The 22,529-nt window shown below is 34.5% G+C and overlaps 1 protein-coding gene and 1 pseudogene across 6 annotated transcripts in view; one reads left to right on the top strand and one right to left on the bottom strand.

Annotated features, from left to right (window-relative positions):
• Nucleotides 1-22,529, bottom strand: part of SENP6 (SUMO specific peptidase 6) — a 100,069-nt gene that overhangs the window by 60,961 nt on the left and 16,579 nt on the right. For 3 of the 6 annotated variants that reach the window (XM_019729596.2, XM_019729599.2, XM_019729598.2), the window contains exons 2-3: nucleotides 14,257-14,350; nucleotides 12,222-12,282 (exon numbers count right to left, since the gene is read on the bottom strand). The exons of 1 other annotated variant lie outside the window; for it this stretch is intronic. In XM_019729596.2, coding sequence (XP_019585155.2) covers nucleotides 12,222-12,282; nucleotides 14,257-14,350 — 155 coding nt within the window. Of the gene's footprint in view, nucleotides 1-6,502; nucleotides 6,545-12,221; nucleotides 12,283-13,351; nucleotides 13,460-14,256; nucleotides 14,351-22,529 lie in introns of those variants that run through there. 2 more of the 6 variants (XM_019729600.2, XM_074333215.1) reach the window with 2 other exon arrangements.
• LOC109446307 (BTB/POZ domain-containing protein KCTD3) lies at nucleotides 4,313-6,667 on the top strand (annotated as a pseudogene).

Raw genomic sequence — 22,529 nt, 5'->3', positions numbered from 1 at the left:
ACAGCCATGTACTTCAGACTCCTTCTGGTAATGGCATATCAGGTAATGCATATCAATCTTCCCTCCACTCTCTGAAAACAACAAGAAAAGATGGACAAACTACAAATTAAAAAGAAAAATATCTGTTTCAGGAATTTGAGGGCTACCAAGGCATAAAGAATTAAGAATTGAACATCAGGGACAAGAAAACTCAAAAGTCTAAGCCCAGATTCCTATTTTTCTTTAAGGCACCTTTTGATTCCAGTAGATGCAGCTGAGAGCTAAGGAACTAAGATGAATTTCCAACAGATTCAGGGAGCTAAGGAGACAAAAAGTCAAGTTCAAGATCTATCAAGTAGTACAGAAGGCCTTTGTAGGGACAGAGGCCCAGAGAGCAGTTTCCAGGCTCTCGTCCTCACGTGGAAAGGTGCTGGCTCAAGTAATAGATGGCCATCAGCTGTGACCAGTTAGCCATTAGCCACTGATATAACTGCCATGGCTACGCTAGCAAGGGGTTGGGTGTTTCGGCAGAGAAGTAGACTGCGGACTGCGGCTAACAAGTGTGGTTAGCAAGGGGATTACATGGCGGATCATGTGGATCCTACTTCCTGTGTCTCGCCCGGCCGCCAGTGAGATTGGGGTGCAGGAAGACCCCTCACTGGGGTACTGGTGGATATTTGCTTTTGTGTCTCAACCAGCCGCCAGCAAGAATATAGTGGTATGAACTCCCCCCATCCATGGCTCCGTAGGTGTTCCTGGTCTCACCATGTCCTGCATTCTTGTGCGGGGAGCGGGAGCAGAGTCCCCGCATTACACTAGGCCTCAAATTATCTCTGATTTTTCATATCAATATCTACCATTCATAAACTAGCTCATAAAGAAATAAGAAGTGCAATCAAAACCAAGAGAAACAGCTGAAAATAGGGAACAGAATTATAGGGGATAAAAATTATGAGGTTATCACACTCTTTCATTTCCATTAGTAGGCGACTACAACCAATTCTGCATTTGGTAACCCTTTTTGCACAGAAAACATCATGTAATTGTGGAAAGATAATGATTTAGGAATCAAACAGACCTGTTGTCTCTTTCTAGACACATAACTTTCCTTGTAATCCTTGAGGTTATTTCACACATTAACAAAGAAATACTCAAATTGCCTAGCCCTGGAATGGGCAGATAGGAATTCAGTAACTATTAGATCCCGCTCAATTACAAGCACATATATCTTCAATTAAAAAACCCACAAATTATTTTATCATAAACAATTGGTCATTAAGCTGCACTCAGCCAAGAAAAATTAGGCCTATCCAGTCACCATGATCGAGGCCTATTCCCATATTTTTTTTAAATGCCCTGTCCATGGTTCTTCAAGTGTGGTTGCTTGATCCGCAGCATCAGCATCACTTGGAAACACTTTAAAACGCAAATTATCAGGCCCCACTCAGACCTAAATCATAAACTCTGAGAGTGGGGTCCGGCAATCTGTTTATATAATCTTCCAAGTGATTCTGATCTGATGTACACTCATGTTGGGGAGCCATGGATCTAGTTGATTCTGATACACATCATGTTAAGAATCTTGGAAGGAAAAATTCTCCATTAAAGACTGATCATATAATTTCATTCCTCTATATAGGTAATTACAACTAATATTTATTCAGTGTTTCCTATGCGTAGGCATTATGCTAATTACTTTATATTCAATATCTCACTTAATCTCCATATTTTATACATTTCAGTAATTCTTCAGACTGGGATTCAGCACCGGAAACATCAAGTCAATTACTTGACACTACTGAATGACACAGGACTAACATGTTAAATTTCCCACTTCAGTTCTTTTTTCTCAACAAAATCTCCTTACCATCTGTGATTTAAACTTTATTGAAATTCAAACTAAATAAAGATCACTGAGCTTAAAAAGCAAAGTAACTGCTCCAAACTAGTTAAATGGATTTGAAAAAGACTGATCTAACTCCAAAGCCTATGCTTTTCCCTATTACAGTGCATGAGAAATTTTTATAGTGTTATTTGTAGAAATATAAATACTAATTCTTTACAAGAGGCAAAAAGAAACAATGTTATTCAAAAAAAGACTCAAATACATTAGGATATAGAACATATCCAAAAATAAGGGAACTATACTTAAAGTTCCTTTACATAAATGCAGAAACTTAATCCTTCCCCTTAAGAATTGTTTAAACTAAAATTATCTCACCCTGTTATATAGGCACATAACTCAGCTAATCTAACCGTATTTCTGATTAAGTGCTCATACATTTTCAAATTTTCTTTCTGAGAACACATTTGGGCCTAGCGAATGACAACCTAAAGCCCATCATTAAAGCAAGATCTGTACAAGCCAAATTCTTAAATTTCCCAATTCTGTTGCCTATAGGTTACTAGGATCAACCACTTCAATCAGCAACAAGTCAACCAATACTTCTAGATTTGTCAGATAACCATATCTCATGAAAAACATATATTGTCAAATTCCCTTAGACAAGGTTCCCTAACATGTTATATTTAGAAGATAGTTGGGGGCAAGGGGTGCGGGGGAGGCGAGATCACTCCATAGGAGAATCACAGGATGTAAATTTGTAAAAGATTCTCCTCTAACACAATTATACACCTATAGGACAAAATTCCAGCTGCTAGAAAATTTAGAGCTGTTTAATTAAAATACAACATAAAAATAATTTTGCATGCCTGGCACATCTACCTCTCTGCCTAAGAAACAATTTTTATTTTATTTGTGCTCTTGGTAATCTACATCAAATCTTTCGGGGAAATAAGGTGTAAATAAGTAAAAACTGAGCCATTTATGGCTGTCTCACAGATTAGAGCACTACTACTATTCGAGTCAAGATGATATATTCAGTCTGGAGGTTTTCCTCCCCTCTGATCCCCTCTTTAGCAACCTAAGAGTTTTCCAGCTAATACAAGCACAACATTGGGAAAACTACTGTGTACAGATGGATTCACACAAAATAATCATGTTGTTACAAAACCAATTATAAACATGGGCCTTACTGATGTCAGATAAGCAACTATAAACACATTATAATTAGCAAAAGAAACCCAGTTTACAAAGATTCAATAATACTGCATTTAATAAGGCTAAATGTTGCTATTTATGGAAGACTTGCTAGTGTCATGCACTATATGGATTACAGTCTCATAATTCTCACAGCCATCCTATAAAGTGGGCAATTAGCAGGCATAGAATATTGTCTGATTAACTACTCTAATATACCACCCATCCAAATGCTATACGTTTCTCTCACTTGATAGCAATCTATATATGACACATTTACACAGTATAAACAACAGTACAGGGAATCACCATACTCTTTCTCTAAAGGGTCAGATAGCAAATATTTCAGGCTTTATGGGTCATACAGTCTCTATCAAAACTACTCAATTCTGTCCAAATAATTTAAATCTGTTGCTGTAGCACAAAAGCAGTCATAGACAATACATAAACAAATGAGCACAGCTTTTCCAATATGGACAAAACTTTGAGTTTCATATAATTTTAACATGTCATGAAATAGTATTGTTCTGATTTTTTTTAACCATTCAAAAACTGTAAAAACTATTCCTATTCTAGTTTATAGACCATAGGTTGTGGGCCGGATTTGGCCTATGAGCCTTGGTTTGCCAACCACTATATCATAACATTAATCATTAAGTGACTGGCTAGCATAGCCAGTTACTAGAAATTAAGCTCTGTAAGAACAAGAAACTTGTCTGTGTTGCTCCCTAGCATCTAGAACCCTGTACTCAATACATATTTGCCACCTGAATATTTTACTGGGACTGCTAAGTGTGCAAAAATTATCAACATGTGGTATTTTCCACCCAAACTTATCACACATCACATAGTCAATCTGACCAAAACCAAGTATGCGAGAAATTTAGTACCTAAGAACTTTCAGATATGACAACCTAAAAGAATCTATTAAGTTGATCATTAGAGACATTAAAAATGTACATTAAAAGCATTTCAATTCTTAAAAACAAAATGGAAACAGTAAAGAACTAGACTATAAATTATTGAAAGAGAACCAATAGAAGTTCTACAAATGATAAATGTCATTGAAATGTTTTTTAAAAAACAATGGATAGATTAAATGGCAGATAAAAGTGAATTGGGGTGGCAATGCCCAGGAGAGGCCAGGTCCAAGAGAGGTGGAAGCCAGGACGTACAAAGTGAAAGGGAGGAGGCAAGGCGAGACAGCCCCCACAGGCTGCAGGAAGGTTGGGGAGGTTCAGCGCACTGGCTGCGGCCAGGTGGGGCAGGAGGGCTGTGTGCGCACCCGAGAAGATGGCGGGAGGGTACTGCGGTAGCAGCTTCACCATGGCGGTGGTCGGAAATGACGAGATCCTGAAGCTGAACGTAGAGGGACCAGAGTTAGTACCTCAAAACAAACTCTAGGTGGACTGCAGATTCTTTTCTTTCCAGTTTGCTGAATGGAAGAATTTCAACCCTTCAAGATGAAACTGGTGCTATATTTATTGATACAGATTCAGCAGCATTTACACTCATTTTAAATTTACTCCAGACAAAAGAACTAGGCTTAAGGGGAGTATTAATGTTCTCAGGCATGATACAAAATTTTCATTAGTAAATTAGCAATCACTCCATTAGTAAGCCTTCTCTTATGTGAATTGGAGCATTTATCTTGAGGCAGTGTCCTTTTTCAAACAACACAACTGATCCTCTGCTGATTCTATGAATGGACTAAATTCTACAGAAGGTGAAGCTGGGGTAAATGGTGCCCAAACTGTCCTCTCTGGAAATGGAGAAGAGACTGTTAGGCTAGAATTTCCTGTAGATCCATGAAAGGTGCTAATAGTAGGTGGCCATCACAACTGGATTGTAGCTGCATATGCCCATTTTGTTGTGTGTTATAGAATCAAAGACTCTTAAGGATGGTAGCAAGTGTTTACAATCCCATATTTGGATTGGACTGAATGAGTAGCTTTAAATGCAAAAGTGGTCGGAGGTCCACATGGAGACAAAGACATAATGGTTGCTGTTGCCTCAGTAGCATCATCTTATGGAGTGTTCAAGATGGAGGAAGTGAAATTGGAGTGTTCAGCTTTGGTGTTCCTGTAGATGCTCTCTTCTTTATCGGTAACCAGTTGGTGGCCTTAAGTCATACAGGGAAGGTGGGACTGTGGAATGCTGTCACTCAGTACTGGCAGGTTCAAGATATTGTTCCTATAACTAGTTATGACACTGCTGGGTCATTCCTTCTACAAGGATGGAACAACAGATCAATATAGTGCGTAGAAATGCAGAAGTTTCCTTTGCGAATGAAGATAATGATCTTCTTGTAACTGGACTTTACGATGATCCTTCCAATAATGCTATTACTGCTTTGACTGTTTACCTCACACCCAAAACAAGTGTCAGTGGTAACTGGGTTGAGAATGCCTATGGTATGAACTCTGGAGCAGTATGAGTTATTGTGGAGCACCGATAGACAGTTGCGTCAGGCCCTCAGCTTTTTTAGACTTTTACAGTTCACCGAAGATACTTTCTCTGGAGGAGACAGAAAATCATAGAAGCTATTCCTCTGGAAACGACACAGGACCTTTTGGAGAGCGAGATGATCAACAGGTGTTTATTCAGAAAGTTGTTCCATCTCTAACAAGCTGTTTGTAAAACTCTCCTCTACTGGGAAAAGGCTATGTAAGATCCAAGTTGTTGACTATACTACAATATTCTCATTTACAGTGAGAGAATGTGAGGGGTCCAGTAGAATGGGTTGAAGGCTAAGGCACTACTTATTCACAGGCCATACAAATGGCAGCATTCAAATCTGACCACTGCCATGGATATGGTTAACAAAAATGAAGATAAGGATATAGGTGGTCCCACTGAAGAAGAACTACTAAAATTACTGGATCAGTGTGATCTGAGCACATCTCCCTGTGCTACACCTAACACCAATCCAGCAACTTCTGTGGTTCAGCATAGCCGTCTTCGTGAATCAAATTCTAGCCTTCAGCTCCAGCACCATGAAACCATCCACGAAGTCGCTACTTATGGTTCCATGAGGCCTTACAGAGAGAGTCCTTCGTTAGCAAGAGCAAGGAGGAACAAGAGCTTTCAGTTATAGGGGCTTCCAGACTATTAATTTGAACAGAAATGTAGAAGGAGCTGTGCCTGAAAATGGTAACTTGGGTCCAATACAAGCTGAAGTAAAGCGAGCAACGGAAATGTAATGTGTCTGAGAGAAAGTCTCCTGGAACAGAAATAAAAAGTGTGAGAGAATCAGATATTGTATTGGAAGCACATAAAATAGCTAAAGCTTGTCCAGAATCCAAGAAAAGGTCACCAGAAGATGAAAATGAAAATAAAGTGAAGTTAAGGAAGAAAGGATTTGGAGGAGGAGGATTCCTTGGAGGAAAGAAACTTCCCTTATTTGGAAGAGGAGGACTCCTTGGAAGAAAGTTCCCTATCTGGCCTTGTCCCCAAGTACTTCCGATGGAGGGACTGACTCACCTGGTACTGCGTCCCCATCCCCTACAAAGACCACTCCATCCCCTGGGTATAAAAAAAAAAAGTGATTCTTCAGGTCAAGAGTACAGCTTGTGAAAACTCACCAAAATGAATAGTTGTTTTGTTAATTTAGATGAAAGCTAAACATTACTGGATTTCAATGCATTTGCTTTTACACCAAACTTTACAAATTAAAATTGGACTTCATTTCGTATCTTTTTAACAGAATTACCTGGAGTAAGGGAGATAAAATAACTGTACCCCTTTTGACCTTTTTGAAGACTTTTTTGTTTTATAAGTACATTTAACTAATAGTTTGTAAAGCAAGAGTCCATTTCACTGTGTCCACTCCCTGGATTTTGGAACTATAGGACCATATCTTAATAAGATGATGCCAATGTAAATGAGCACCACTTTAAAGCATGGGAACCAACAGACTGCATCCCCAATCTTGACTATGCCTGAGACTTGTCTTGCAATGTTATCGTAAATGAATCACATGATTCTCTTTGGACTTAGGCTCTCAATCCTTATTGTGATTGTAAAGTGTTTATCAGATATTTAATGAGTTGCCATGTTTGTGAAAAAATATCATGTAATTCAAAAACACTATTAATGTTGAATACCAAATTATATTGTGTAGTAGGAATTCCTTTAGGATAATTTTAATTGTAGGTAATTTTCTGTTTCTCACTGTTGGAGTTCTTAAATCTTAGCAAGCGTCACCAATATTAAATGCCCAAAATCCATTTAAACTTCCTTTAAAGTTGGAGCAATTGTCTGTGTTTGAACAAAAGAAATAAAAATAATAATGAAGGACAAAGCTATGAGTGCCCAGAAGGGTAAACTGTCCCAGTTGCTAGTCTGCCTTGTTTTAGGAGCCACTGTATGTTTCAGTGTTAATAATCAAGATAATTTAATCAGGATGTGCCCTTTTGTTAAGCTTATGAGACTGAAGTTTCCAATTTTTGGTTAAAGGTTTTGGCAGTTGTAAAATGTTATTTTGAATGTATTTTAAATCGTAAGAGAATAAAAATTTTTTGTATTCTTTTTTCATTTAATTAGAATGATTTTCAAGTTTCTGCAAATAGGGTAATTGTAAAATTAAAGTGCTACGCATTTTTTGGTGAAAAATGTATATATTCCCATTCCAAGAAATATAATAAGTGAGTCAAGTTGAAATAAATTCTTCCATGTTTACGACCTTGCCAGTGGTTTAACAGCAGTTCTCTTGTACTTATTTATCAATTAATTTCTGACCTACAGTACATAATTCTCACCTACTGTATTAAGAGTCTAAAAACCTCCTGAAAGGAACAATTTGAAATAGTGTCTAGAATCTCATTTGGCACATAAAATAGTAGGGCTTCCTATCTTTCCTTGTTTTACATATATTTCAGTTTAAAGTTTACCACATTGCCAGTGATTTCACAGCAGTTCTCCTGTACTTATTTATCAATTAAATCAAAAAGGATTAAGACTTTTAAAAAAAAATGAGTGAATTGAAAGCTAGAACTGAAGGAATTACCTAGAATATGATAAAGGGATAATTTCTTTCTCTGTCTTTTATCCTTTCATATATACATACATATATATATACACATATATACACATGTTAAAAAACATTTTTAAAAATGATTGTCTTATATCTACTAAGAGTTCCAAAAAGAATGTGGAAAGGCAATATTCACAAATAGCTTGAGTTTTTTCAGAAGTAATGAAAGACATGCACTCTAAGGAGGTACAACGAAAGGGCAGAAGCCCAAATGTAAAGAGGTTATTCTGTGAAAGAGAAGAGGAAGAATATTAAGACACGTTGAACAAAAATGAGGTCTTTCTTTTAATTCCATGCTCATTTTCAAATGGAGAAAAAGAGCGATATTAGTTTAAATCAGTAATCCATATGGACCTATATATTGCCCATAAACCATTAAAAATCCAGGGATATATAAACCCATAGGAGACACATGGATTTTCTAAAAGCATACAAAGGCATGGACAGCTTAAAGAAATCAACTCCTAAATCCTCAATCTCCATTTTTACACTTTCTTTAAAAAACTGATTTACTTTAAAGCCTATCTATTTAAAAAAGGCATTATACAACATCTCCTTGCCCATCTCCCATTTTGCAATAGACCTTGTCCCACATTATAAAACAAAGACATAATTCTCACCTACTGTACTAAGAATCTAAAAACCTCCTGAAAGGAACAATTTGAAATATTAGCATCTAGAATCTCTTTTGGCACATAAAATAGTAGTAGAGCTTCATATATTTCCCTGTTTTACATATATTTCTGTTAAAAGTAAACCATGGGTTAGAAAACTGGGTATTCTGGGCCACAGTAGGATTTTCTTAACTCAGCTATGCTGCAAAATGGAAAAACAAAAGTGATGAAAATTTGCATTTATGAACTTTGTATATTCTACTCTAATTATTTTTTTTTTAAAAGAAAGCACTACTCCAAGGAAAAATCAAGTGAGAACAACTCAAAGAAAGCATATGTCTAAAAAAAAAAAAAGACTGAAATCTGCTGTGCCATATTACAATGAGGTAACAAATTCAAGTCAAAACCAAGGCCATATTTTTCTGCCTTAGAATTCTGAAGTGAAATGACTGCCATGAAAATACAAATTAATATGTATATTTAAAATGAAAAACGAAAACAGACTTTGTAAAATATCAACATTTCACATCCTTTACAATGTGTAACAGGGCATGTACTTTTTTTTTAATTAAGGACATCTGCAAGCAAAAAAAAAAAAAAAAAAAGAATTGAAGACCAATGTCATAGAAGTTAGTAATGGAAAACACCTTTTATTTTTTCCCCATGAAGTTCACTGTTTTTGTCCCCCTGAAGAATATCTAAACAGTAGTACCCTGAGGAATCGAGATGTAAAATAAAAGCTTGAGAAAACTGCAATGTGAAAAACCTTATAATTTTTCAGTGTGCGTAAGTTTATAAAGAAACTTTAGAGTACTAAGAGAAAAACTACAAATTCTATAAATTCCCTAAATTATGACAAAATAGAGATATGGAAAAATAATACACCCCTACAAAAATGGAGGGGGAGTAAATTTTAAAGTTCATAAAAAATTATTCAATGGTGAGTACAGGAACTATGTGAAGAGGGTGCTATGTCAGCTTGGCAAAAATTCAAATTTGACCATAAACTCCCCAAGGTTACAGGAAATAGGAACACTCATATATTAGCGGAATGGCAAGTGCTAACCCCTATGAATAAGTCATTTGGCAATATCTAGCAAAATTATCTGTAAATTTACCCTCTGAAATAGCAGCTACAATTCTAGGACTCTATCCCACAACTATACTGGTACAGATATGAAAAGACATAAGCACAAGGCTTTATTAAAAGCATTACATATAAAAGCAAAAGATGGGAAAAAACCCAATAGGAGATCAACTGAATATCTATGCTACATCCATTACCTGGAATACTATGGAGCACTAAAAGAGATAAAGATCTACTCTACTGTAGATTGATCTACAGATTACACTGTTACTATATTTTGCCGTGTATAATGCATACTTTTTGCCCAAATTTGTGAGGGAAAAATAAGATGCGCATTATACATGGGTAGTACTAATTCCGTATCTATATAAATGTTTTTAATTCTTTTATTTATGTTTACGAGTTAAAAGTGTAACTCTAGAAATCAATAATGATACCCATAAGCAAAATAATACCCTGTAATACGATCATCAGTTTTGTTGAACTTATGAAGAACTTGCCACTACGAAGAGTTCTTGGCCTTCTATGATGTGTAAATATAGTAAATTTGTTACCAGTACATAAAATTTATTGTCCTTTTTATCTGTTCCTGTATTTTGCAATTATTTGTTACATAAAATTTCTTGTACTGTAATATGTTAAAAAATAAATGCCAAAGTTATTTTATAATACAAAAAACAAGTACCTAAATGTAAACAAATAAAAATTTGAATTAAAAAATCAAAACGAAAGATTTTCTTCACTGAAAGTTTGGAATAAAAACATGGGTGTGCATTACACACGGCAAAATATGGTGAATGAAAATAAATCAAGGTACTGAACAGTGTGACTACCTTCTCTAAGAAGTGTGGTATAGTCTTATAATTAAAAAAAAAAAAAAAAACATGGAAGGCTAAAGCACATAATTTTAAAACAGGCTGCCTATAGGTAAAAGAGAAAGGGATAGAAGGAATCAAGACAAAAGCTAGGATTCTGTGAATAAAAACTTTCTTTTGACTTTAGAACCATGTAAATATTTTTCCATAGTTATGAAACAAATTAAATCATTTTAAAAAAAAGCAATTTCTCAAAATTAAAAAAAGTCTAAAAAGAAAACAAACAAACAAACAAAAAAACCCCTAGCTTTCATCCAGCTGGTGGAATTACCAACCAGGAATAATTTCAACATAGTAATTTAAATATACATTTCTAGAGGGATATACCTTGGGGTGCCACTAAACACCACAACAAAGAAACAAGGAGAATAAAAAATTTTAAAGTCATTTTATTAGTAATTATATTTGGACTGGTATTGTGAAATTACTTAATGCATCTAGAAGGACAAAGTAAATAAGTTAACATCATTAGGAACCAAGACACTAAACCCAAAAGCCATAAAAGAAAAAGACTGATACATTTCACAACATAAGAATACATTTTCTCCAAGGCAATAACCACCAAAAGCAAAGAAAAAAGACTAGTGAAAAAAACTGATTTACAGTATTAGCAACTAGTATCACAAGAACTGACCAGTTTCTACAAAAGTATTTTGTCAAACCTAAGAAACTCTTATAAGATGCATTGTTATATGCACTAATATGCAAAGAAATGTTTTTAATTGAACTATCTCATGCCATCATTATAATATGCATCTAGATAGATTTCAGAGATCTCAAAATATGAAAAAATGTATATTTTAGACTCAATATAAACAGAATTCCTGTGAATCAATATTATAAAGACCAAATTAAAAAATGTGCAAAGGATACTAAATGACAACTATTAGAAAAGAAATAAATGGACTACACATATGAAATGTGTTCAGTCTCACTCATAATAAAAGAAATGTATGTTAAGACTACCCTGATATACTATTTTACACTGGCAAAGGTCCAAAGGTTGGTAACACTAACAGAAGTATGAGAAAACAGGCACACTCAGACATTGCTGATAAAAGTGTAAATCAGGTATAACAAAATTAGAAATGTATCTGTCCTAATACCGCAGGTCTACTTATAGGAATTCATCCTATAGATATACTTGTACGTGTGCAAAATAAACCCTATAGAAGGCTAATTCATTCAACATTATTTTAGGGGGGGGGAAATGGATAACACAATAAACGTGGTGGTACTGGATAATAGTACAACATAAAATGGAATACTATGCATTCATTAAAAAGAATGAGAGTGCTTTTAATATATTCTTATCGATGGTCTCCAGATATATTAGTTTTTGAAAGTAAGATTAGAAAAGGTGTGTAAAGGATGCTAGCAATTGTGTAAGTGTAAGGGGGTGAGACAATACGTTTTCATTTTAACACATAACATCTCTCTGATGGGAAAAACAAGAAACTGGGATCACCATTTGCCTCTGGGGTGGGGAAGTGAGTGGGACTTAGAATTAAAAAAATATAAACATCTTTTGAATTATTTGGTTTTAGTACATAACCTAAAATTTTTTAAAATTTAAAAAAGCAACACTTGCCTTTTTTCCTTTTGAGGTTCCAGAATCCTCATCTTCATCTACACTGAGTAGATTTGCCTCACTACATAGAAAATAAGGGGGAACAAACCTTAAGTGAAAATTACAACCCATGCATTAGTTTTCAGATTCAGAAGTTTTATCTTCTGCACACCTAATAATTCAGGGATCAGCAAACGTTTTCTGTAAAGGGACACAGAGTAAATATTTTAAACTTTGCAGGCCATGTGGCCTCTATAGCAACTACTCATCTTTGCCACTGTAGTCTGAAAAGCAGTCATACATTGTAAGTGTGGCTGTTCCAATAAACCTATTAACAAAATCCAGTGATGGTCTAGATTGGGCCTGTGGGTCATCGTTTGTTGATCCCTGCCATAAATGAACACATTAATATTTGTTTTCTTAACGATGGATTTCATATATGGTCACTCATTTTTACTATCTTTCTTGGATTTAAAATTAGGGGAAAAGGACAATGAAACAATTAGAGAAGAAATAAACTGGTATGAAGACCTTAACTAATGGAAAGTAATTCCAATGGTATTACCATAGTAAAATAGTTATACCTCTACCACTTTGAAGGAAATATCAACCCTTCACTAAGACTCATTGGCCTGAGATTCTAAATGACCAGATGGACACATTAACAAACAGTTCATATTAATCTCAACATGTTCAAAAAGCATCCACTTGAGGATCCACTTATAAGGACGAACCAAAGAGTACAATTCATAAATGAAACATACAAACAGGGAGCACCTGAAAAGACAAATTTTTCACATATCCATGACAAATCTTCTCACAAAGAAACTCAAAATATACCCTTGTGAAGACAACTCTAAGCTATTTTTAGTAAAATCGTGCCTAACGATAATAAAAATGTAAAATGTTTGTTTCATTACTGTTTATATACGTCTCAGCATTTTAACGTTAATAATTCTCTCCTTCCAAACATTTTACAAAATGTTTTAAAAATGGTATACTTCCTACTCAATTTCAGGTTTAATTCCAATTTTTCAAAACTACATAAATACTAAATGTAACAAAAATATTTTAAATTAGGAAATAATCAGAAATAAAAAGGAAAAAAAGAAATAAGACCATAAAATATCAATTTTAAGTGAGAAACTTACCAGCTCTAAGTTCTCCTTCAAATAAAACTTCAGTTCAACATCTCATAGGTGAAGGCACATAAAGTAGTAATGATGAATGGAGCTGTTGCCCAGACAGAAGTGAAGCACCTACAATATTTAGCCAATATATTCTGAATGACTTCTTGTGTAAAATTTCTAAAACGTATTTATAGTTTTGGTAGAACTTAGTGTACATATTTGTATTTCTCTGAATTTGCTGTTTGTTCTGGCCAGGGGAAAACCAGATCAATAAACCAAGAAACTAATAGCAATGCTGAATTTGTAATACAAATCTCACAACATGCAAAAGGTTCTATTATTTAAAATTTTACACAAAAGTACTTCTAAGCATTAACAAAGCGTAATGAACACTTTGCTTAACTTCTGTCTGGGTCAGCAACTATGTTTATCATTTACAGTGTTTCTGCTTTCTCTGGCGGGAATCTGATCTAAGATGGGTGTGGTAGTGGAGGGGGTTTGCAACTGACAAGAAGGATATTATAGGACATACATAAACTTTCATACAAAATTCAAGGGACTTAATCTGGGTTCACTTATTCATGATAAATGGAGGCTTTTCAAATCCACCATTTAATCTACTCAAATATGAATACAGTGCTATATATATATTTTTTTCAAAGAACAATTTCTTTAGTTGGAAATCTTCTGTAGTATGGTTGATTTTTAATAAGGTTACATGCACATATTTTATACATTTCAAAAAATGAAGAAATGTAACAGCAAAATTATTTACCAATAAAGGATTGCTTTTTCCTTAATACTACTGTAAAAGAGTTCAATATTTTAAGAATACCATACTCTTTAAAATATTTCCATGGAAAATAAATTGTTCTCCTAATGAAGTCTCATTTTTATAAAATATCTGAGGGAAAAAAAATTCTTACTCTTTATCTGTATCTCCTTCACTTTCTTCTCCATGATCAAAGCTCCAATTATTTTTAAAACCTCCATCTCTCTTAGATTCTGATCTAGTCAAAGCTGAAATAAAAACAAACTGAGATAAGCATTTATTAATAGAACTATTCAATACAAAATAAAATTGAGCATTCCCCAAGCTGTTTAATCTAGATTTGCTTGCCTTTTGATTATGTTATAAACATTTTATTTCCTCTAAAGAGAAAAAAAAACAAATTAAAATTTGTTTTCGCAAAAAGAAAAAAATTGTTTTTGCTAATTTACAGTTGTCCATGTGTGTCTGCTAAAGAAAGAGGCTCAAATTAGGTATAATAAAAATGAGGTGGGGGGGCACACATGAATATGGTATGAAATATATAAAAATCAACATTGTATCTCCATATTTCATGACTGATTCTAGAAATCAGTGCCTATCAGTTTGCCTGCCTTATTTATAAAACCATACCCAGACCATTAGCCTTTCCTTTGCTTCTTTCATCTCTGCCTTTTAAAGAGAAACAAATGAAATCCTGTGTTGACAATATGGTAACCTTGATGTTGTCAACAACAACAACAACAAAACTCTCTAAATCAGAACACCAAACTTGCTCATCACGAGTTTAAAAAATGTTGTAAGTGCATGGCTGAAATCCGCTGAAGCCATAAACAACTGGAGAGTTGGAACATGGAGAGATAAATGAAATTCTGAAGTTGTCATTTGGAACCAGGTGACAAAACCCCGATGACCTGAAGTCTGGGCTTTAAGAAGATCTAGTTTGGGGCCCCAGCAAGATGAGAGGTCAGACTGAAGACCAGAACACTTGCAGGGCAACACCTTGATTGGGTAAAGTAGGAAGAAAAGAAACTCGCTAAAGAAATCAACAGGAGGAATAATTATGATGTCTTGTCCTTGGTTCTGGGTTATTGGATTGAACTGAAGACAAAGTATATCCACCCTATGGTTAGGGAATTCCTAACTATAAACTCACAATTACTCAGGTTTGAAACCAGAAGTGTCATACCCTACATGGCCCAGAGAAGCCCATTGTTTTAAAAAGTCTCATAAGAAAGGATGCTTGGTATCACTAGACATTACGGAAGTGCAAAACAAAACTACAATGAGTTACTGCTTCACACCCATTAGGATGGCTCTTATTATTTTAAAAAACAGAAAATAATAAGTGTTGACAAGGATGTGGAGAAACTGGAAGTCTTATGCATTGCTGGTGGGAATGTAAAATACTGCACTTACTATGGGAAAAGTTAGGCAGTTTCTCAAAAAGTTAAACACAGAATTACCCAATGATCCATCAATCCCACTTCTAAGTATATACCCCAAAGAAGTGAAGGCATAGACTCTGACACCTGTACGCCAAGTTTCACAGCACCATTATTCACAATAGCCAAAAGGTGCAAATAACCCAAATGTCCATCAACAGATGAATGGATAAACAAAATGCTCTCTGTGCGCGCGCACACACACACACACACACACACACACACAGGAATATTATTCATCCATAAAGAAATGAAATTCTGATACATGCTACAACATGGATGAACCCTGAAAACATTATTCTGAGTGAAATAAGCCAGACACAGAAAGCCAAATACTGTATGATTCCACTTATATGAAGTACCTAGAATATACAAAGTCAGAAACAGAAAGTAGAATAGCAGGAGCTAAAGGAGAAGAGAATAGAGAATTGTTTTTTAATGGGTACAGTTTTTGTTTGGGATGATGAAAAAGTTCTGGAAATGGATAGTGGCAATAACTGCATAACATTATGTACATACTTAATGCCAATCCAAAAGTGCACACTGAAAAATGGTTAAAATGGTAAATCTTATGTTATGTATATCTTACCAAAATTAAAAAAAATATATTAAAAGCAAAACATTAAATGACTAACAAAATCAAATAGAAATATTCTCTTAAAAAATATAAAATTCCAATTCAAGCCTTAAAAAAAGTTTCAAAGAATGAGTTCACAATAAAAAATATCATTAAACAGGAGGAAATAAGTCATCATGAGCAAATCTTTACACGTATACTGGGGTTGGACAAATAAGTAAATAGATAATGGGAGCAAAGTTTCTCCCTGTAAGAAAAAGAGGTTACAAATTAGCAAGAGAGGAAAGCCAGAATTAACAGAGTTCATTAGAGTAACAGATTATCAGTATGAGCTCATATGTGATACAAATACGGATGGATGGATGGATGGATGGATGGATGGATGGATACAGAAGCATATGTAGATATGCTTATGTAGTACACATAGAAGCATATGTAGATATATTATTGTAGTATACAAAACTCAAGTTTTATCCTCTGAGAAGGTCTAGGAACAGTGACACTCCAGTAGCAACAAGCACACCTACAACCAAATTCTTGATTTCTAAATACCATTCACCAATAAAAGGAGTCAGGGCTCCAAGGAGAAATGACTTATTCGAGGGATGAAGCAGGAAAAATACAAGATAAGCCTGGAATATTTTTTTGTGGCAGGAAGCAAGTAGGTGCTTTTAAAAAAACATGGGAGCACGCCAAAAGGTTAAAAGAGCTCATCTGAAAGAGCCTCCCAATAGCCAAACAAAGGTGGAACAATTTTAGCAAAATTAAATAACAGTATTGGATAATTTCCAAAATAAAATAAATTCTCAGGCGTCCATACTGATATAAATAATTAAATAATAAACGAGGAGAAAAGACATGTCTTCCTTACAGAAGAATTCCAAATGATATATATACAAACTCTTTCCTCTAAGTAATGAAACTTAATTCCCCTTCCCTTCAGTATACACTGGATTTGGTAACTCACTGAAGTCAACTGACAGTGAGAAACCTGATAATCACTATCTCAGGTGTTCAAGGTTTTAACATCAAAAGTGATGTCTTATTTATAGCACACAGTTATGCACCACATAATGAGGTTTCAGTCAAAGATAGACCACATACATGACAGTGATCCCATAAGATTATAATGCAGCTGAAAAATTCCAATCCCCTAGTAATGCCATAGCCATCTTAAAGTCATAGTGCAATGCATTACACAAATACCACTGCATCACAATTGCCTCCACTATTCAATCAATACTGCCGTACACATATGTAGCCTAGAAGCTGCAGGGGAACAGAATTTGTCACCTCAAAATATGTCTCTTTGGCATAAAGATTGTTTTAGGCTGGTTAATTTTAAGAAACAGCAGACATGGGAAAAGCTCTGAAAACCAAGAGAGGGCAAGTTAACCAAAAACGTCAGTAGGCAGTGAAAAGTGAAGAGAGATTATTCTATGTACTAAAGAACTGCGGTTCTACACACACAATTCTAACAAATCTAATCATTTGATTTCCTAATCGATAGAGTAGAACCTATACAATAATAAATGAAAGAACAATAACAATAACAAAAGTAATAACTGCCGGCGGAAATAATCTAAAAAGCAAACAAATTTTTAAAACATTAACAGTAACTTGGAGTAGGGACAAAAACTTAAAATCCTCAAGTCCTTGAGACTATCACGTTTCAAAATCCTGTTGTGGCTGGCGTTCGTAATGAGAGTGGAAAATTATGTCCACTATACCCCACGTACAAAATTGAGAGGAAGGAAAGATAAATGTTGAGTGATCCCAGTTAAGTGTCACAAATTAAATACATGCATTTTTCTCCATACCCTCCACCAAAATGACAGAAATGAAAGGATGAGAAGGGGAAGTAGAAACCCATAAGAACAAAAGAACACAGAAAAGGAGAAAACAGCACCTGTATAACTAACTCAATGAAAGATGAGAATTTGATAGATGGGTATGAAGTGATTTAGCTGAGCAGAGAAAGCAAACCTAAATGCCTACGAAGGCATAAATATTACAAAACTGACAAAAGAAAAAAGATTTCAACACTGCTGTATCAATAAAAGAAAAGGAATTCATTATTATAAATCTTCCCATTAAAAATTCAGACCCAGAAGGCTTCTCCAGTAATTTCTTTCAAACTTCTAAGAAATGGCAACAAATTTACGTAAATTTTCCCAGAAAACAAAAAAAGGAACACTTTGCATCTCATTTTATGAAATCAAAATACCTCATCCCAAATTTGACAATCAAATTCAAGGAAGAAAAATTACCAAGCACTCTCTCATGAAGACAGATATAAAACACTAAATACAAATATGAGCAAATCAAATCCAGTGATGAAGAATAATATATTACCATCAAAGAGGGTTAATTCCAAAAGCAAGAGTTAAATTTTGAAAGTTATTAATATAATCCACAAGACAAAAACTCTTAGCAAACTAGGAACTGAAGGGAACTCCTTTAACCTGAAAAAGAGTAACTGCAAAAACCTTCAGCAAACATTGTAATTTTTCCCGTGCAATAAGCTATAAACAGTTCTATTCAACTTTGTTGTGAGCGTCCTAACTAGTACAGTAAAGGCAAGGGGAGAAAATGCCTGTGAGGAGCAAGGAAAACAAACCAGAAGCAAACTTATTCACGTACAGAACCCCAGAAAGGCTCAAAAATTAGAGTTTCTAGGTATATCTGAAAGAAGAAAAAGATTTTTTAAAAAACATATACTTAGGAGAATGTGAAATAATACATGTATAAAGATAAAACTGGAAAAAAATCATCATTTGGGACCCATTATAGTAATACCTGATTCAAGCATGCACCATCAATGGATGCTAAAACAAATAAATGAGGACAAGCTGAAGCTAATGAGTGCAATTTGGTAAGAAACAGTATATTTACATTGTCTCAAAGCATTTTCCCACAAAATATGTATTAATTAACTACAAGGGAAAAATAGTACCTTTCAGTAGACTAACCTGTCAAACATCATCTTAACTAAGTGATCAGTCAATTTCATCAATAATAGTACAAAAGATCACTTCTATTGCATTCCTTATAAAAATGCACAACTTGAATCTAATCATGAGGAAACATCAAACAAACTCAAACTACAAAATAGCTGTCCAGTGTATTTCAAGTATAGCAAGGTAAAGAAAGACAGAGAGAGACTGAAAAACTATTCCAGATTAAAAGAAACAAAAGAGACACGACTAATAAATGCAAAAAATGATCCTTTTGCTATAAAGAACATTTTCAGGTCAACCGGTGAAACTGAAATAAAGTCTGTAGATCAGATAATACAACATCAATGCTAATTTTCTGATTTTGATAACTGCACTGTAGTAATTTAAGAGAATGTCCTGTTCCTAAAAAAGGGAAGAGGGTATGACAGTGGAGTATTTACTTTCAAATAGTTCAGAAAAAAAAAAAAAATATGCATATGTGTATATTAATATACATAGAAAGAAAGAGAGAGACTATGGTAAAGCAATTGTGGTAAATGTTAACATTTGCAGAAATAAGTGAGGGGCATATGGGAATTCTTTGTACTAGTCTTACAATTTTCCTACATGTAAAATTATTTCAAAATAAAAAGTAAAAACTTTAAACAATCACGGCTTATCAGACACTCAAAAGTGGAAACTAGAGGGGTGTCGTTACATAGCTCAGTGGGTTGGAGTGTGGTGCTAGCAGCACCAAGGTTGCCGGTTCGATCCTCCCATGGGCCACTGTGAGCTGCCTGCTCCTTAAAAGAAAAAAAAGTGGAAACTACCATAAGATCTAATGCCATGGTAGGAAAACCTAAACTGTAAATTGATGAATTGTTGGAAGTTTAGTGTTAGACTACCTGTGAAGTGGTACAGTATTACTTGAAAGTAGACTTAGATTGCTGTAAATGTATACAGCAAACTCTAAGGGAACCACTGAAAAATTTTTTAAATGAAATATAACTAAAATGCAAAGTAAGAAAAAAATGGAATCATACAGAATGCTCAATTAAAACAACAAAAGGCAGAAAAATAGTGTAAGACAAAAACAGGAACAAAGAACAAAGGCAGCAAATAGAAAATAGTAACAAATATGGTAGACATTAATCCAATTATATCAATAATCATTTTGAACATAATGATCTAAATGGACTAATTAAAAAAGAAAGACTGTTAGAATGAGTCAAACAGCAAGACCCAACTATATGTTGTCTACAAGAAACCCACTTTAAATGAAAAGACACATAGATTAAAAGTAAAAGCATAAAGACATACCATACTAACAATAATCAATAAAAAGCAGTAGCTATGCTAATTGCAGACAAAGCAGATGTCAAAGGAAAGTTATTAGAGATAAAAAAGGACATTACATAATGTTAAAGGGGTCAGTTCTCTAAGACATAACAATCCTTAACATGTATGTATGTACCAACAGTGTCAAACTATGTAAGGCAAAAATTAATAGACTGCAAGAAGAAATAGATGAATCTACTACCATAGATTGGAGACTGCTATACCAGAAATGGACTGATCCAGCAGGCAGAAAATCAGTAAGGAAGTAGATGAATTCAATAACACCATCAATCAATTGGAGCTATAGGCATACCTCGTTTCATTGCACTTAGAAGATATTGTGTTTTTTACAAATTGAAGGTTTGTGATAATCTTGCATCCAACAAGTATTTAGACACCATTTTTCCAACAACAGTTGTCTCATTTTATGTCTGTGTCACATTTTGGTAATTCTCACAATATTTCAAACTTTTTCATTATTATTATATTTGTTATGATGATCTGTAACCAATGATCTTTGATGTTACTATTGTAATTTTAGGGTGGGCATGAGTCATACCATATAAGATGGCAAAATTATTTTATAAATGTTGTATGTGTTCTATTCCACCAACCAGCTGTTCCCACATCTCTCACTCTTCTTGGACCTCCCAACACAACAAAATTGAAATTAGGCCAATTGGTAACCCTACAATGGCTTCTAAGTGTTCAAATGAAAGAGTTGCACATCTGTCACTTTAAATCAAAAGCTAGAAATGACTAAGCTTAGTGAGAAAGGCATGGCCGAAAGCTAGGCCTCTTGTGCCAAACAGCCAAACTGAGGAAGAAGTAGCTGCAGATGTAGTAAAACGAGCAAGAAAACTAGAATTCGAAGTGAGGCCTGAAGATGTGATTGAATTGCTACAATCTCAGGATAAAACTTGAACAGATGAGGAGTTACTTCTTATGGATGAGCAAAGAAAGTAGTTTCTTGAGATGGAATCTACTTCTGGTGAAGATGCTGTGAAGATTGTTGAAATGACAACAAAGCACTTAGAATATTACATAAACTTAGTTGATAAAGCAGTGGCAGGGTTTGAGAGGATTGACTCCAATTTGGAAAGAAGTTCTACTGTGGGTAAAATGCCCCTTAACAACACTGCATGCTACAGAGAAATCATCATGAAAGAGTCAATGCAACAAATTTCATTGTTGTCTTATTTTAAGAAATTGCCACAGCCACCCCAACATTCAGTAACCACCACCTTCATCAGTCAGCAGTCATCAACATCGAGGCAAGACCTTCCATCAGTAAAGATTACAACTCACTAAAGACTCATATGATAGAGAGCTTTTTTTAGTAATAAAGTATTTCTTAATTAAGGCCGTTTAGACATAATGCTATTGCACACTTAACAGACTACAATATAGTATAAACATAACATTTATATGCACAGGAAAACCAAAAAAAATATTGTAACTCATTTTATTGCAATATCCACATTATTGTGGTGGTCTGGAATTGAACCCACAATATCTCCAAGGTATGCTTATAACTGACATCTATAGACTACTTCACCAAACAACAGAAATATACACATTTTTCTCAAGCTCACATGGAACATTCACTAAGATAGACTACATTCTGGGCCATAAAACACTAACAAATTTATAGGAACAGAAATCATACAATGTCTTCTCTCAGACCACAACAGAATTAAATTAGAATAACAGAAAACTTAACTGGAAAATCCCCAAAATACATGGAAGTTAAGCGACACACTTCTAAACAAATAGGTCAATGATGAAATCAAGATAAACTTAACATTTTGACCTAAATGAAAATTAAAATACAACTTACCAACTTTGTGAGATGTAGTAAAAGCAGTGCTTAGAGGGAAATTTACATAATTGAATGCATATATTAGAAAAGACCTAAAATAAATCATCTAAGCTTCTATCTTATGAAACTAAAAAGAACAATTTAAATCCAAAATAAGCAGAAGAAAAGAAGTAACAAAAATTAGAGCAGAAATCAATGAAATTGAACAGGAAATCAACTGAGAAAAATCAATAAGCCTCTGGTCAGGCCAACTCAGGAAAAAAGAGGGAGGACACAAAGCACTAATATTAGAAGTGAAAGAGGGAGCAT

The sequence above is a fragment of the Rhinolophus sinicus genome, linkage group LG05 (genome assembly GCF_036562045.2).
Source record: "Rhinolophus sinicus isolate RSC01 linkage group LG05, ASM3656204v1, whole genome shotgun sequence".
Lineage (NCBI taxonomy): Eukaryota > Metazoa > Chordata > Mammalia > Chiroptera > Rhinolophidae > Rhinolophus > Rhinolophus sinicus.
This window is presented reverse-complemented; position numbering and strand designations above follow the sequence as displayed.